The sequence below is a fragment of the Poecile atricapillus genome, chromosome 1 (assembly GCF_030490865.1).
Source record: "Poecile atricapillus isolate bPoeAtr1 chromosome 1, bPoeAtr1.hap1, whole genome shotgun sequence".
In the NCBI taxonomy this organism is placed as follows: Eukaryota; Metazoa; Chordata; class Aves; order Passeriformes; family Paridae; genus Poecile; species Poecile atricapillus.
The window spans coordinates 90006932-90021315 of NC_081249.1; the positions used below are offsets into that span (position 1 = coordinate 90006932).

Below are 14384 nucleotides of genomic sequence, written 5' to 3' on the forward strand. Positions count from 1 at the left end.
GCATCAGCAATTAAGAGTGTGAAAGCAAAAACTTCCAACATGTAAATAACCTGAAGAACAATTGCTGACTTTGTTTCTTGTCCCCTTGGGTCATGAGTTGAAGTTTGCAGTAGCATATAAAAGGGAGTGTGTCAGAACAGACTGGCAGGCTCTAGTTCAGACCAGACCTTACCTAACAGGTCTAGGTCTGTTTCACCATGTCTGAAAGCTGGGATCAGATGATGATCAGACAGGGAAAAAAATGGTTCTCTAGAAGCTGTCTCTATAATGAAAGCGAAAGATTAATCATGTCTCACTTAATTGAGTAATCTTCAATAAGTTGAGGCAGATAAAAAATGTGCCTTGAATAACATCTAAAGCAAGCATTACTGTGTACCCCACACTACTACCCACCTCACAAGTGCACCTGCACACCCATGGGTGAAATAAGCTCTACAGATACTTTGTCAGCATTATTTAGATGCAAAAATAGCTCAAGGCAAGGGTCGTTTAGCACAAGTTTATTTGCACAAGAATTCCAGCATCATTAAGGTCCAAACCCCAATTTCCAAGGATAACAAGTGAACACCACAGTGCAGAACAGTCGACAAAGTTATTGTGACCAATTTCACATTTGGGCTCATCACAAATCCAAATATTTCTAGTACCCTGTTTTTCCAGCTAAAAGAAGAAGGAGGGGAGAGAAAGAAAAACCAAAACAACTCACTTCTTCCAAAGAGATGAGAGACAGGTCTTCCGAGAGCTGACTTCTTTTAACAGTAAAAAATAAGATAAACATAGGAAAAAAAAGTCTTCTAAATTTTAATGGGAAGTGCAGTTTTATTCAGCTAGACAAGCCAAATCCAGACATGTAAGTGAGAAAAGCCAGAGTGCTCCAGCCATTCCCCCCAAAGTTTCTACTATAGACCAACATTCCGCTCTGTATCTGGCTTCACTGAAAATAAGAAACATTTATGAAATATACTTAACTGGATTCAAGAAACAATTAAGTAAGCCTTAGATGTGAGGGCCAGAAGCTTTACTGTTCATTTGGCTCTCCCAATGCCCAAATTAGACCAAGCTGTCTGTGGCTGTGGTCAACTTACCACTTATTCCTGCACCTAACAATTTCAGGATCCTGACTGAGTTGAATGAGAGGAATAGGAAACAAGTACCATCAGTAGAGTGACAGTTTAGAATTAAGGCAATCTGTCCAAGTTCTCTTCTAAGAGACCTTTTCCCAACTATTCACAGAGTGACAAGCAGAGGTCACTACCAACATCAGTGGTTATTCTAGGAATCAGGAACCCACAAAACCTGGGCACATACCAAATGCTTAACCCCAGAACTCAAGTCCAAAATACGGATCTTTAAGTTTCAATAACAAGCTTTAGATATTTGGACTAGATTTAAGTACTACCTACTGCTTGGTAGAGGAGGTGATTAATGTGAAAGCATGAGGCTCTTTTGAAAAATGGTTATTCAGAAGCAAGCAGTAGTCCTGAACGCCCAGCTTGGTGATTGACTGACTGAGCTGAGGACAGGCACAGCAATAATTAAATCTTTAGCACAGTAAGCGCAAACTATGCTTTAGCTTCCAACTTGTCACAGTAACCATGGATCAGCACAGAGATTTCACCAAAGTGACTAAAACACAGTCTTCTACCAGGTCACCTTGGCAGCATCTCTATCAAATAAAAAAGTCTATCTTACAGTGAGGAAGTCACAACAATACACTGCAAGTCAAGGGGAACTTGGCAATAAATGTTGTCAGCAGGTGTTTTACCTCAGACTGGCTTTGTCCAGCAGTGCTTATAAGCCACATGAAGAAAACAGCTATTTTATACCATAGTTAACAGAAGCTTGGTCCTGAGGAATGATGCACTGGGTGTTACTGCAGCTTTGTTCTACTGCCACTGCCCAGAGGGAACGTATCAGGTAACAGTCTGAGGTATAGTAATCTCTCTCTAACCTCCTGTGACACACAAGAGGTTAGAACAGGTTTGCAGTGGCATTTTTAGTGCTGAGGGATGACTGAATCGAGCAGACATCCTAGACTTGGCCTAGAGTTGTCACTTTTATCTTGCACTCATTCTCAAATTACCCCTTGCTATAGGGGTCACCACAAACCTGACCTCAAACCAGCTAACCCACAGCAAATTAAGCCACTGCCACTTGCACCATCAAGCTGCCAGGATAACCCAGAACAGAAAGGTGTGGACTGCTTGCAGTACAGTGATGAAAAGCCACCAAGTACACCAGCTTTACCTGCCAAGCCAGGATTATTTTGAAGGCAATGGGACAAGCAGTGCCCCAGCAGCTCCTGGTACTCCAGGGTCAATGGAGGAAGAAGTATGCAGCTTCAGGATAGAGTATAACCATTCAGAGTTTAGTACCTCAGAGCTAGGTTACAAAGCATCAGTATTTCCCGTGTGCCAGAGCATCTTAACAACCAGACAGGGAACATAAGAATCCTGCAAAGCTCAAACCCAGGCAGGCACTCAGCTGTTCAGAGAGCAGCAATTCAATGCAGAGCTTCCCTAGAGGCCTCAGCATCAAGTTACATCAGCAAAAGCACAATACTTATGGCAGGAAACTTAACTTCTCCATGGCTCTGTTTCACTAGGAATCCAATTCAGCCTTTTTTCCTTCTCTAGCATTTCCTTTTCCTGGAGATGCACCTGGCCTGATGTTCAGCAGCCAAGGCACTAAAGACTAATGAAACCAGCCTGTGTTTCCAGCTTGTGAGGACTCCTCCCAAGCACCTCACCACTTCTTCCACATGAGCCAACGCACAAGAACAGTTCCTAAAGATCAGCCATGACATCACAGAAGGCAGATATCTGAGTCTAAGCCCCTCTAGGCAATGGTTCACTTCTGCAATGGCTTTAGCATAGGTTGGCTTTAAATATATCTATGAGATGACAGCAATTACAAACCCTTAAGTCTTCTTTCTAGTGACACCCTATACTAGGCCAAGGATTGCTTTGCATGCAGGAGTTATTCTTGCCTAGGATTGCATTCCAGCAGTAAACTTGCACTAAGTTTAACACATATGACAACACTGGCATCATGTTAGTTTTTTAAAAAGTCAAAGTCTTGGATGACAGATGTCTTGTCTGTAAACCACACCAAGTTCAAGCCACAGTTAATGAAAAAGGCTGGGTTTGCTTTCAAGTTTAGCTACTTTGGCTGTATAATCAGGAAGCCTTTAATGAAAAAAAACTACAATATAATCCACCAAGTTATTTGTCTTTTTGCTACTGAAGTTGCTATCAAAACTGTTCAGGAAATTAAGCTAAAGCCCGCTTGGCTAAACACTGTTCACTTTATAGATTGCATCCCTCCCTGCCCTCCTAAGCTAAATGAGGTCTGAGCAGCATAGTAACCTCACTGCTCCATTGAGGCACTCTCTATGAAGTAGTTATGAAAAGTGGAAAGAACTTGGTCTTCTGAGGAGCAGGCAATTTTCACTGTCATTTAAGCACAGCACTGCTGCTGTTTTCCACCTTGAATAGCAAGCAAACATTGGTGTTCCACCTGCTTCCTGCTTTACCTTCTAAGCTTTAATCATTTGTTGGCTCAGGCACTTTGGTCTTAAAAGCTTGCAGAAACAGTAATAAATAGTTACAGAAGTAATAAAAAAAGATTCAGTGGACAAGCATTCTTGAACATTGCACCAGCACATAATAAATAGCTCTAAGGTTTGCCTTTCTAGTTGACATCTCTGGTTTAACAAAAGAAACTCAAGAGCATTGCTATATGTATTTTGCTGTTATAATTCAGTGAAAATCATCCAGTTAATTATACCACTACATAAATAACTGAGGAATTTTTAACCTTCCTTATAAAGCCTGGGAGTCCCAAAGCAGCAAGTTCAGCACACACCCTTCAGGAAGATCAGCCCCCTGTACCTCCATGGGAGTGCATACTCTTCCAGAAACTATTCTGAACTCAGGTCCAGATTTTCAACACATACAGCTTCTGTGAACAGCTCTGCTTAGGGCTTCTACACCCCTTCAAGTGAGGGTCAAAAGCAGTAAAAAGGAAGAATTTTACTCTAACCACTCAAAATGCCATCTCATACAGTGACCAGGTGATTGTGATAACCTGGTAAGCTCAACCCTTCAGTGGTGACAGAAAGGCAAACCTTCAGGACTGTGATAGATTGGCCTGAAGTTGTGCAACAAGAAATTAATTTTAGGAGGCACTTTCAGAATTCATACTGAGGCAGGAGTGCACATAATCCTGCAATTTATAGTGGCTTGGGATTTTTGTTTAGGGTTTTTGTTGGTTTTGCTGTGGGCCTGTGAGGAAGAAAATCCAGTCAAACCCTAAAGTAAGAGCTGTGCTACTTTCCAACTGTGCCAAAATTGTTTTGAAAGATAGAAAGGCTTTAGCTTGATGCTGGACTCAAGAATATTTTTCCAAGTTAAGTGTTCAGACTGTGGCTCCAGTTCTATTTAAAGCTTCCTCATTTCAAGGACTTTTCACATTACCAAGTTTTAGACTGTGCTTTGGTGTGTTTTTAGAAATGCCACCTTTCAAGTTTTTGTAGTCAAGAAAAATTTAGCCAGCTTATGCTTTATGAATAGACTTACTAAACTATCTTCAACTTCCAAGAAATTAATCTTGAACTCAAGGCAGGACCAGATATCCATAGGCACTACAGGAAACAACATTTATGTCCTCTACAAGACAGACAGTATTCATACTCTTACCAGTTCTACACAGACACAAAGTGAAAGCAACCCAAGCATAACATGAGCCCAGTCTTAGCACAATTAGTTCAAGAGAAAATTGGCCAGAACTTGGACTGAGGAAGAGTAATGAGGTTAGGGGACAGAAAGCAGACTTTTGCTGCTACTACAGGAGCAGCTTCTGCTTAAGGCATTTTACAGTCGATTAACCAACCCAGTTTACTGAATATTCCACTTAGATCACATGTTAATAGCCACTTCCCGAGCTAGTACAAAGTTTCTTAACCGCTCCACTTAAAGTTTGGCTGCTGGCTCTCTTCTCCCAACGAAGAGGTAATAAGGCTTTTTGGCATTTATAGAGATACACCGAAAGGTTCATAGCAGGTCACCTGGCTGCATAATCCCACTGCACACCAGGAAGTGGAGAGTCTGATGCCATCATGTTTCCATTAGAGAACACCCAACTGACAGTCATTACTTGTCTATATTTACAGTCGTGGCTTTCAGTAGCCTCCACCCAGGAGCGCTCCAGGGAAGCGATCAATTGCAAGGCAACCAAGTGGGGTAGGACTGGCTGTACAGCACTGGGGCACTTGCAAGGTAGTAGTTGCTGAAGTTTGCATCACTGACATAAGGTGCTGGCTGGTAGTAACAGGTTACACTAGTGGCATTAGGGATGACGTTCTGTTCTGCCAATACCTTGAGCGCCAGCAGAGAAATCAAATTGAGAGTCTGCCTTCGCTCATGTCCCATGAGGCAGACGGTGCTCTCATTCACCACCCTGCGCAGAATCATGAGGTAGTCGTACTTGCTCCTCTCTTCTTTGGAGAAGTGGTTCTGGAGGTAGGTCTCCAGCTTGCGCTGCTGATCCAGGATGTCTGGGAAGTCTATGAAGAATCGGGAGCACATGTAGCGCTCCAACGTTTTGATCTCGTCCTTATCCATGGGCCTGAAGTCTCGCACTAAGAGGTTACTATACTTCAGTAGCCCACCACCTCGGATCTCTTCAGGATTTTTGGTAGCTATCAGCTTTTTCTGGAGGTGATCAAAAGCTGCTTCAAAGTCTCCATACATGCTCTCCCCAATCACAGTTGGATGGAAGTGCTCCGACATGGGGGTTTCTGAGTAGTCATAGTAAAAGAGCAGGGAGTCCAGAATGATCTGGAACGAGTCCACACTGAACTCAAACTGCCGTCGTATGCAGTCTACAAACTTGAGCTCCACGTTTTTGCCATGCTTGTTGGAAAGCGATATCAAGCTCCAACGGTCAGTCTCCGTGTAGACTTTGACCAGCTTCTGGATGTAGGCTTCCTTCAGTGTTACGGGACTGATTTTCAGCTTGCTCACTCCTTCCGGCAGGAAGTTCAAGAGGGATCGCAGGACCACATCTCGAACTAACTGAAACTCTGCCTCACTTGGAAGAGAAACTTGAAAAATGAGATCCAGGTCTTTGCATCCCAACCCATTATCCTTGACCAGGACATGACCAGCTGCAGAACCATTCAGACGGACATCGTGGACCACAATGCCTGCTTCACTCAGCCGGCTCCGCACCGTCTGAACAATATCCTTCAGAGTTATCTTCAGGGTTGGGAAGTTCCCCCGGCCATGGATCGGAACCACCTCTGTAAGAACCTCGTGCAGACGGCTGACCTGCTCCCAGTTCAGTACACTGCAGGACATGGAGTCTGCTCTGCTACTTCCTTTGCCTGCCATCTTAGGGCTTTTCTTCTCCAAAGAAACTGTACAGAGGCAGAATATAAAAAGAAAAAGACAAGTCAGCGCTTCTGTTTGTGCTTCCTAGATCTGTTCCTAGGCTCTGTCTTTCTGTCCATTCACACAGACACAAACTAGAAAGAAATTACTCTTTGTGTTAATCATTACCAGCAATCCTTTCACCTGAAATGAGACACAGCTTCTCTACTGGTGTGGGAAAAAAAAAAAATAAAAAAATAGCTGTCATTCTTTTTTTTGGTGAGGAAGAGTTGCTTCAGGAAAGTAGTTTGTGTCAAATGAAAATTACCAAAGATGACACAAGCTTTACGTAAGGCTAAGGTCATCAGTAGCACCAGCTGAAGGGAGATGAGCTACAAAACACTTCTGAAAGTTAGGCTTTGAAGTTGTTTCATGATGCACATAAAGCTTAAACTGCTGTCTCCAGCTAACACAACCATAGAAGACTCTCAGGTGTTAGTTTCAGAGCTTAGACATCCAGTCTATTGATAACTCAAATTATGCCAGAGATTCAAGATTTCTTCCTTTTCACAGGACTCTTCCCTTTCTGAACGATCCAGCATCTATCACCCACGGGATAAAGGCCAAGTATACCTTGCTCCTACAAAAAGCTGCAGCTCTTCAACACCCTGGAGAGAATTTCAGCTGCAAAGTCAAGTAACAGCCTTCAATGGGCACTACAGTCTTTGTGAGCAACTCTTTACCCTTCTCCAGAGACACTGCCTAACCAAACTACCTTTCTGGAAATACTTGTACTTGCCCCAAGTTCTGTGCATTTGTGAAGGGCAAACAAGCTTGTAAGATCTGGGATAAATTCAGATGATGCATATCAAGTTCATGTTACTCTTTTAATACCCAGAATCTCATTGACCAGACTTGGTCACAGCCTTGTCTGACCATTTTAAGCACAAGAGAATGATCTGATTAGCTGTGACAAAATTTCTTAAGTCACTCTCCTTTTGTAGCATGTAGATACTTACAGATGTTTTATAGTCATGCAGCTCAAACTGGTGTTAATACCCTTTTCTTTTTTTAAGTGTTCCAGGTTTCTGTGTAGCCAGGTGCTTCCTGACAGCAACAGACTAATTGAGGCCTCACCTTCTTCTGCCCCAAGTACTCCTGAAGACTACAGCTGCCAAGGTCAGACTAGTCAAACTTAAGCAAATTAACGCTTGCCTACCAAGAACAAAAAAATCAAACCCTATCATTCCCTAGCATGCAACAGCACAGTGCATGGAACATTTTAAAGCAAGTTTTAAAGAACAGCTAAATCATCCCAAACCTCCCATTTTCCAGCTTTTCATTTTTGAGCAACCCATTTGACCTGCCACCTCTCCAGATGAAGAGAGTCAAATCCTAGAGCGAGTACATAGTGAGGTTAAAATGCTTCTGAGGAAGTAACTTCTGTCCTTGGCCATGAGCTGCTGCATTACAAACCGGGCTGCCATGGATCACATTAGCACTAGCATGCACAAAACAAACCTGTGATTTGCAAGATGATTAATCTAGGACAAATCAAGAGGTTCCTCAAGCTTGATCCTTAATGCTCCAACAAAGCAAAAAGCATCAAGCCTTCCAGCAGTTGCTCTCAGGCAGTTCAAGCACATTAAAGTACATTTCCTTTGTAAACTCATTGTATTTCCATTAAATCCTTCAGATCACTAAAGAACACAAGAGTCTTCCTGTGACTTCTAACTTGAGCTGCAAGTGCTTTCAGCTACTACCTCTGAAAATATTCCCTCTCCTCCTTCCCATTTGTAGCCCTCTGCAGCCAAGACAACACACACAGCTCACTCACCCAGCGACCAGAAAGGACTTGGTCCAGTGCTTCCAACCCCACCACACACTTGGTTCTGCTTGGTGACCCTCACCTAGGAGAATAATGCACACTGCTGCCCTTGGGGGGGAGGAAGACAAAGTACTTCATTTCCAGTTCAGTGGAGAGTTTAATTCTCAGGCTGTCAACCCCCAAAGTCTCTCACCCCCAAATCACTTGTGTTTGCCTACTCGGCAAGGTTTATGTTAGTGACAACAGATTCCTAGCGACTCCAGTGCATTTGGGATGCTAACAGCTCACATGCCTCTTGCCCCACTGCCAGCCATTCCCCTCACAAGATCTGACACCTGAAGATGCTCACGCCTTGGGAAGAAAACCACTGCGGAGGCAGGAGACACTATCTTTAATACCGAGTGGAAAGAGTATTGAATACAACACCCAAATCAGAGGCAAAAAAGAGAGAGGACTACACCCCTACACCTTGGTTACGACGAGGTGCGTTACCCTGCAGCAGCAACTTCCTCCTATAAGAGATTTAACTTGACACAACACCCAGAAAAGTTCCTCGGGCCCATCCCCGCAGCGGCGCTGGAGGCGGAGGTGCGGATCCCTTCGGGGAAGGCGCCTTGCGCTGACTCCCAGCGCCGCAGCCAGCACAGAGGCGCTGCGCAGCGCCCGCTCCCAGGAGAGCCCGCCCGCCCCCGGCTCAGCCCCCGAGAGGAGAAGGGAGAGGAGCCCCGGCCCCGCCGGCTCAGCCCCAGAGAGGAGAGGAGAAGCCCCGGCCCCAGCGGCTCAGCCCCTGAGAGAAGAGGGGAGCACCGGCCCCGCCGCTCACCTCAGCCCCGCCACTCAGCCCGAGCAACCGCGCCAGCCTCGCCACTGCCCGCGACCGCCCTTTATGGCCCTTCATCGCCGCCCCGCCCCGGCCCGCCCCGCCCGGCCCGCCCCGGCCCTCCCGCCGCAGCGGGGGCGGCTCTGGCCGCCGGTCCGGCCGCCGGGCGCTGTGCCCGGGAGCCCCGCGGCGCTCGGAGCGGGGAGCGGACGGGGGTGGCCGCCCGAGCCCTGGAGCCCGTGCCCGCCACCTCGGGGGCTCGCCCCGCGCACTCCGCACACAGCGCCCAGCGGCCGCTTCCAGCTCCCCCCTCCCATGTCAGTAGGAACTTTTCAAAGGGCCCCCCAGTTCAGGAAGGACACTGCGGGGCTGGGGAGACTCCAAAGGAGAGCAACGAAGTTGGTGAAGGATCTGGAGCACAAGTCCCGTGATGAGCGGCTGAAGGAGCCGGCGTTGTTCAGTCCGGAGGAAAGGAGGCTCAGGACAGACCTTACTGCTCCCTACAACTGCCTGAAAGGAGGATGTAGCCGGGTAATGATCAATCTCTTCTCCCAGGCAACAAGTGACAGGAGACGACACAGTCTTAAGCTGTGTCAGGTTCAGGTTGGACATCAGAAAAAATTCTTCACTGAAAGGGAGATTAGACACTGGAATTGACTACCCAGAAGGAGGATGGAGTCACCATCTCTGGAGTTGTTTAAAGGAAGACTGGATGTGGCACTCAGTGCCACTGCCTAGTTGCCATGGTGGTGTTTGGTCACAGGTTGGACTCAATGATCTCAGAGGTCTTTTCCAACCTAATTGGTTCTGTGATTCTGTGAATCTATGGGCTACGATGAAGAGCTGACTGAAATACAGCAGGGCTTTCCGCAAGGCACCTTGTCCCAGACAGAACAGCTGTCAGCAGCGATCCCAGACGCCCAGCTCTGCCAAAGAGGTCTCTGCGGTGCTCGACTGGAAGCAGCCAAACCAGGCGCTCATCCAGAACCTACGAGGATGGGCTCACAAGGATGTTACAGCAGTGTTGAAACAGCGTGCTACTGGAAACTGTGGCTGATGGGCTGTGGGAGGCTCTGTGCACATGGACAAGGATGATGGAATGACTGGATAGGAATCAACTTGGAGATGCAGTGTCATAAAAATCAGCTGGTGGTTAATAGTGCAGGGTGCGAGATTGTGTGTTTTGGGGGCAAAAGTTACAATTTCTGCTGTGAATGCAATATTTCATCAAATACAGGGGTATCTGCCTTTTGTCAGGATAATCAGAACTCAACAGAAGTGGGGGAGAAAAGAAACACAACCTAGGATGGGCCAGCTGACATAATCCTAGTAGAAGTAAAAAAAGTACTTACAAAGCATTGGGAAAAAAAAAAAATCACCACTACATCTGTTATATTATTTGGCCATACACAGTCACGAAAGATGAATTAAAATCTGCACACATACAGAGAAGAGCTGGATTTGAATGAGGAAACTGGGAAGCTCCTTTTTGCCTAGCAAACACAACAGACCTGCCTTGTTTCACCAACAAAGCCAAATCTGAGCAGGAATAGATTAGATAATTATTTATTTTACTCCAATATTGCCCCACTGGGATAAATAACAGGAAACAAAATGAGCTACTTAAATTAAAGGATAACATTAACACAAGAATCAGATTTGAGACAAGCTACCATCTTGCTGTCCAATGAGATAATCATGATTTTAGAGCTTCGCAGGAGGGAAGGGAATAAAACTAAGGTCTAAGATGAAGCTAGAGAAGAAAATATGTAATATGTAATATGATTGCCTGTGGTGGTATGGAGCTGAACATGAGGATCCAGATCTCTCTCAACACTTTTTCCCTATGTTTCTAAAATTAGAAAGAGAAATAGGGAACTCAAAGAGAAGGAGTAGCACAAATGACAGAAGCATAACTACTTGTAAGGAAATGTCTCACTTGGAGATTAAAACAGTGAATGATCTCACCTCTTAAGAATATTTCTTCAGCAAGATTTCTGCCTCAAATAATATTGCCTATTGACAATAACTGATGATTTTGGGAAGTATATTTTCTGTTGCCACATGGGGAGCAATTAAAGTACTTATTAAGAAATATTTTCTACTGAAGATATTTATTAGATACAAATATAGACAAAGATAAAATGCAGCACATACTGCTATTACAGATGTTAAAGTATTAATCAAAGGTTCGTAGTTTACATTATTTGTTTAAAAGTTCTTGTTCTACAAAAACATTTGTAAACACAAAGAAGTAGCTCAACTCTATTTTAGGGTGTTTTCTTTATCCTCTGACTTGCAGACATTGAGTATTTGTCAGGGGAACAGTACACTGCACAGTACTCTGCAGTGAACTTAGACCTCCTGACAATAAACTTGTTCTTTTTAGCTGCTTTTCATGGATGCCACACAAAGGGTCCTTGGGATGGGAATTGGAAATGCCATTAAAGCTGGCTGGACCGGGCTCCTAAGTAAATTGCAGGAATAATGAGGAATGCATCTTTGAGTAGTGAAGGAGCCTGCTTACCCCTGAAGAGAGGCTGCTTTCTACTATGAATCCACCTGTGCCTCTGCAGTGGATTATGGTGCCATGAGGATAGAAAACATGGAAATATCCAGCCCACTGCTGAGACAAGAGATTAAAAACTGTGGGCTACTGTTTAGGAGCTGTGGCTGCTGAGGTGGCTGACACAGGCCCAGACACAGCTCCAGGGTACAATCTTAATGTTTAGCAGTTATTTAGGACTTTCCTGCTGCCAGCTCTAATTCTAAGTCTAAGGAGAAGTAATGGGTGATACCAATCTTTGCAAGACTTACTTTCTCCAGGGGTGACTGGGATACAGATAAAACCCTGCCACAAGATAGTGAGTGCAGGCAGCCACCGTGCTCCTCTGCTCTTAGACAATTGTCATCTCCCCCTTCTCCCAGAGCTGCTCCATCCCTCATCTCTGCCTCTTGCTCCAGTGTTTCCTCTCAGCTACCTCCTTCTTCTCCTCCCCTCTGCTGGGGTGTACCCTTCTTCAGGATACACAGTACTGGATGTGTTTCAAAGGCTTTTCAGACAGAGGATGGGGAATGAAGATGGATCAGCTGGCTCCTGGGAAGGCAGTGTGACAAAGGGAAAAAGAGTCTGTGAGCTGCCAAAACAGAGGCAAGTATGGAGCTATATTAAAACAGCGCAAATTGTTCATTTTTAGCCAGTAAATAGGGCAGCAAATCTGGCAGAAGAAACTCACTTAAAAGCCTGTAAGTCAGTTCAGTGACCTGGCACTGTCAGATTAGTTTCCTTATGTGATGCATTGCTGAACGTAATGTGTCATCATAAATCTTGGTTGCTACAGCTGTTAAAGCCATAAAGAGAAGCAGAGTTATTAATACCCAGTAGTAGTAGCTGTCAGGCTCCATTCTGTAATTGAGCATCAGATCTGCAGTTGGAAAACTCTTCTTTTTTGTCTGACATGTGGAGTAACTGCATGTCTGCAGATGCTGAGAGAGTGGAGACAGGTAGGAACATCTCACCCACGCAGGGCTATGATGAAATCCTCCTGCAGAGTATCAAGAGTGAGCCTCTTTCTCTGTTGTTTCTCTAGCTGCCTCTGCAAGCCTGAGGTTTCCTGCTGGGAGATGAAGCAATTCTTCCTCCTGATACATGGATAAAGGTAAACACATGGATATGGACACACACAGTGTAGTTATGCAGGGAACAGCAGCCCTTCAAAAATCAGAAGTTAAATTTCCTGCTAGAAGCACTGTGACTGCTGGAAAGTCCCTGCTTTAAGGGATGGTATGCTGCCATGGAGGACTTCCCAGCTCCCACAGAGTTCTGAGCTCAGCAAAACACCCTTTCTCCAAGAGGCAAGAAATGGTACCAGTCCCCTTCACCAGCAGGACATGTGCAAAGTAAGTTCCTGCTGCATTTAGATGTGAGGAGGACACTGAAATCCAGAGCTGCTGTCTCTCATATATGGCTGTTTGAAGATGTCCCCACTACTTTGCTGTGTGGCACCCTGGCAACCTGGGCTGTGGGCTGCAGACTCTTCTCATAAATCCTCTGATGTACAGGCCCCAAACTACCCAAAAGCCTGAAGGAGCAGAGCCACCCCGCTGTGCAATGGAAGATGCAGACAAATTCTTCTAGGAGGGAAGAGGATGTTATGCCTCTGCCCAGGCCCAGCGTTTTTGCTTCCACAGCAGGAAAATCAGTTTTGCCAGTCTGGTTGTGCTGTGAGGATCCAGAGTGGGCAGCCCAGAGAAGGCTGGCATTTTCCCTTAGGAAGCAGCAGGGCAGACACACGCAGAGATGGAATGCACTTGCTGGAGCGAGTGGGCAGCAGCTCATCATCTGACTGGATTTTTCTTTGCACCTGAGCTCACCCCAACTGCTTAATTAGTCACATGGTTTCCTGGAACCTGGGGGAGAACATCGTCATTTTAGGTGGTAGAGGAGAAGATGATGTGGGGAGGCAGAGGTGGGGGCAGAACAAGGGTTTGCAAATCAGTTTGAAAAAAAATTTACTCTAATTTGGGAGCCATGAGCAAATTCAGGAGATATTGCCTCAGGCTGCAGGTGGCAAACACAGCATAGAGGGGTGCAGAGAAACAGTGAAGTTTAGGGAGTGCAGTTTTGGTTGTGTGAAGCCATTAGATACCAAGCTGTCTGTCGGCTGTGCCGCAAGGACTTTGTACTTACCCTCATTACAGCTTTTCAGTTTGAAATTACATCTTTTTCACATTTCCCTCATTATCCACGGCTTTAGAAAGCAGTGTGGAGGACTGTAGTGCTAGCACTACCACCAGACCAACCTCTTGGGACCCTGCATCCTGGTTTTAGTTGCAGACTGTACTATTTGCCCCTGCATATTTACAGATTTGAAGGTTAACAGAGATTATTAACCACCCCTTAGTATTCACATAAGACCTGGATAATATAACCCTTCTGTAAAACTCATAGTCCCTTCAGTAACTTGCATTTGTCTGCTGACTTTTTTCAGATCACTCAAGAAATGAATAATCTGTTTTTCCCCCATCCTAGTTTGCTTCAATTGTTATCTGCTTTCACAAGTAGAGGTCCATACACAGTTTTATCTAGTTTTAATTCCCACCTGTTTTTCAGTATGCTTTTTCCCCCCCCCTGCTGTTACTGGGAAGTTGTCTGCATTTTTAAATGCTTTTTCAGTGAACCTTTCATTTCTCACTGGTGGTGATGGCAACTGGAAGAAGTAATTTTGAACATTTATGCATCTTAGAATAATCTAAATGAGAGCTGTCAGAAACTGCCCATACTCAGATGTACAGGCACATCCTCTGGGTCACGTTTATACGATTTAAAGCTGATCCCTCCAGAGAGGGGGTCTGCCTTTCC

General features: G+C 45.1%; 1 protein-coding gene across 2 annotated transcripts; it reads right to left on the bottom strand.

Annotated features, from left to right (window-relative positions):
- Positions 1-499: 499 nt before the first annotated feature.
- Positions 500-9068, bottom strand: TENT5C (terminal nucleotidyltransferase 5C). 2 transcript variants are annotated; one of them, XM_058829529.1, is made up of 3 exons: positions 9026-9054; positions 8212-8310; positions 500-6421 (listed from the first exon to the last, which is right to left on the bottom strand). In XM_058829529.1, exon 3 carries the CDS (start codon positions 6393-6395, stop codon positions 5220-5222), a length of 1176 nt encoding a protein of 391 aa, XP_058685512.1. In that variant the 5' UTR covers positions 6396-6421; positions 8212-8310; positions 9026-9054; the 3' UTR covers positions 500-5219. The 2 variants fall into 2 exon arrangements, with proteins under 2 accessions (XP_058685512.1, XP_058685511.1); XM_058829528.1 differs by lacking the exon at positions 8212-8310 and having other exon boundaries at positions 9026-9068.
- Positions 9069-14384: the final 5316 nt, after the last annotated feature.

What these genes read in the sequence shown, in the direction of transcription:
- TENT5C (XM_058829528.1), bottom strand. Translation starts at nt 6,395, where the DNA reads ATGGCAGGCAAAGGAAGTAGCAGAGCAGACTCCATGTCCTGCAGTGTA.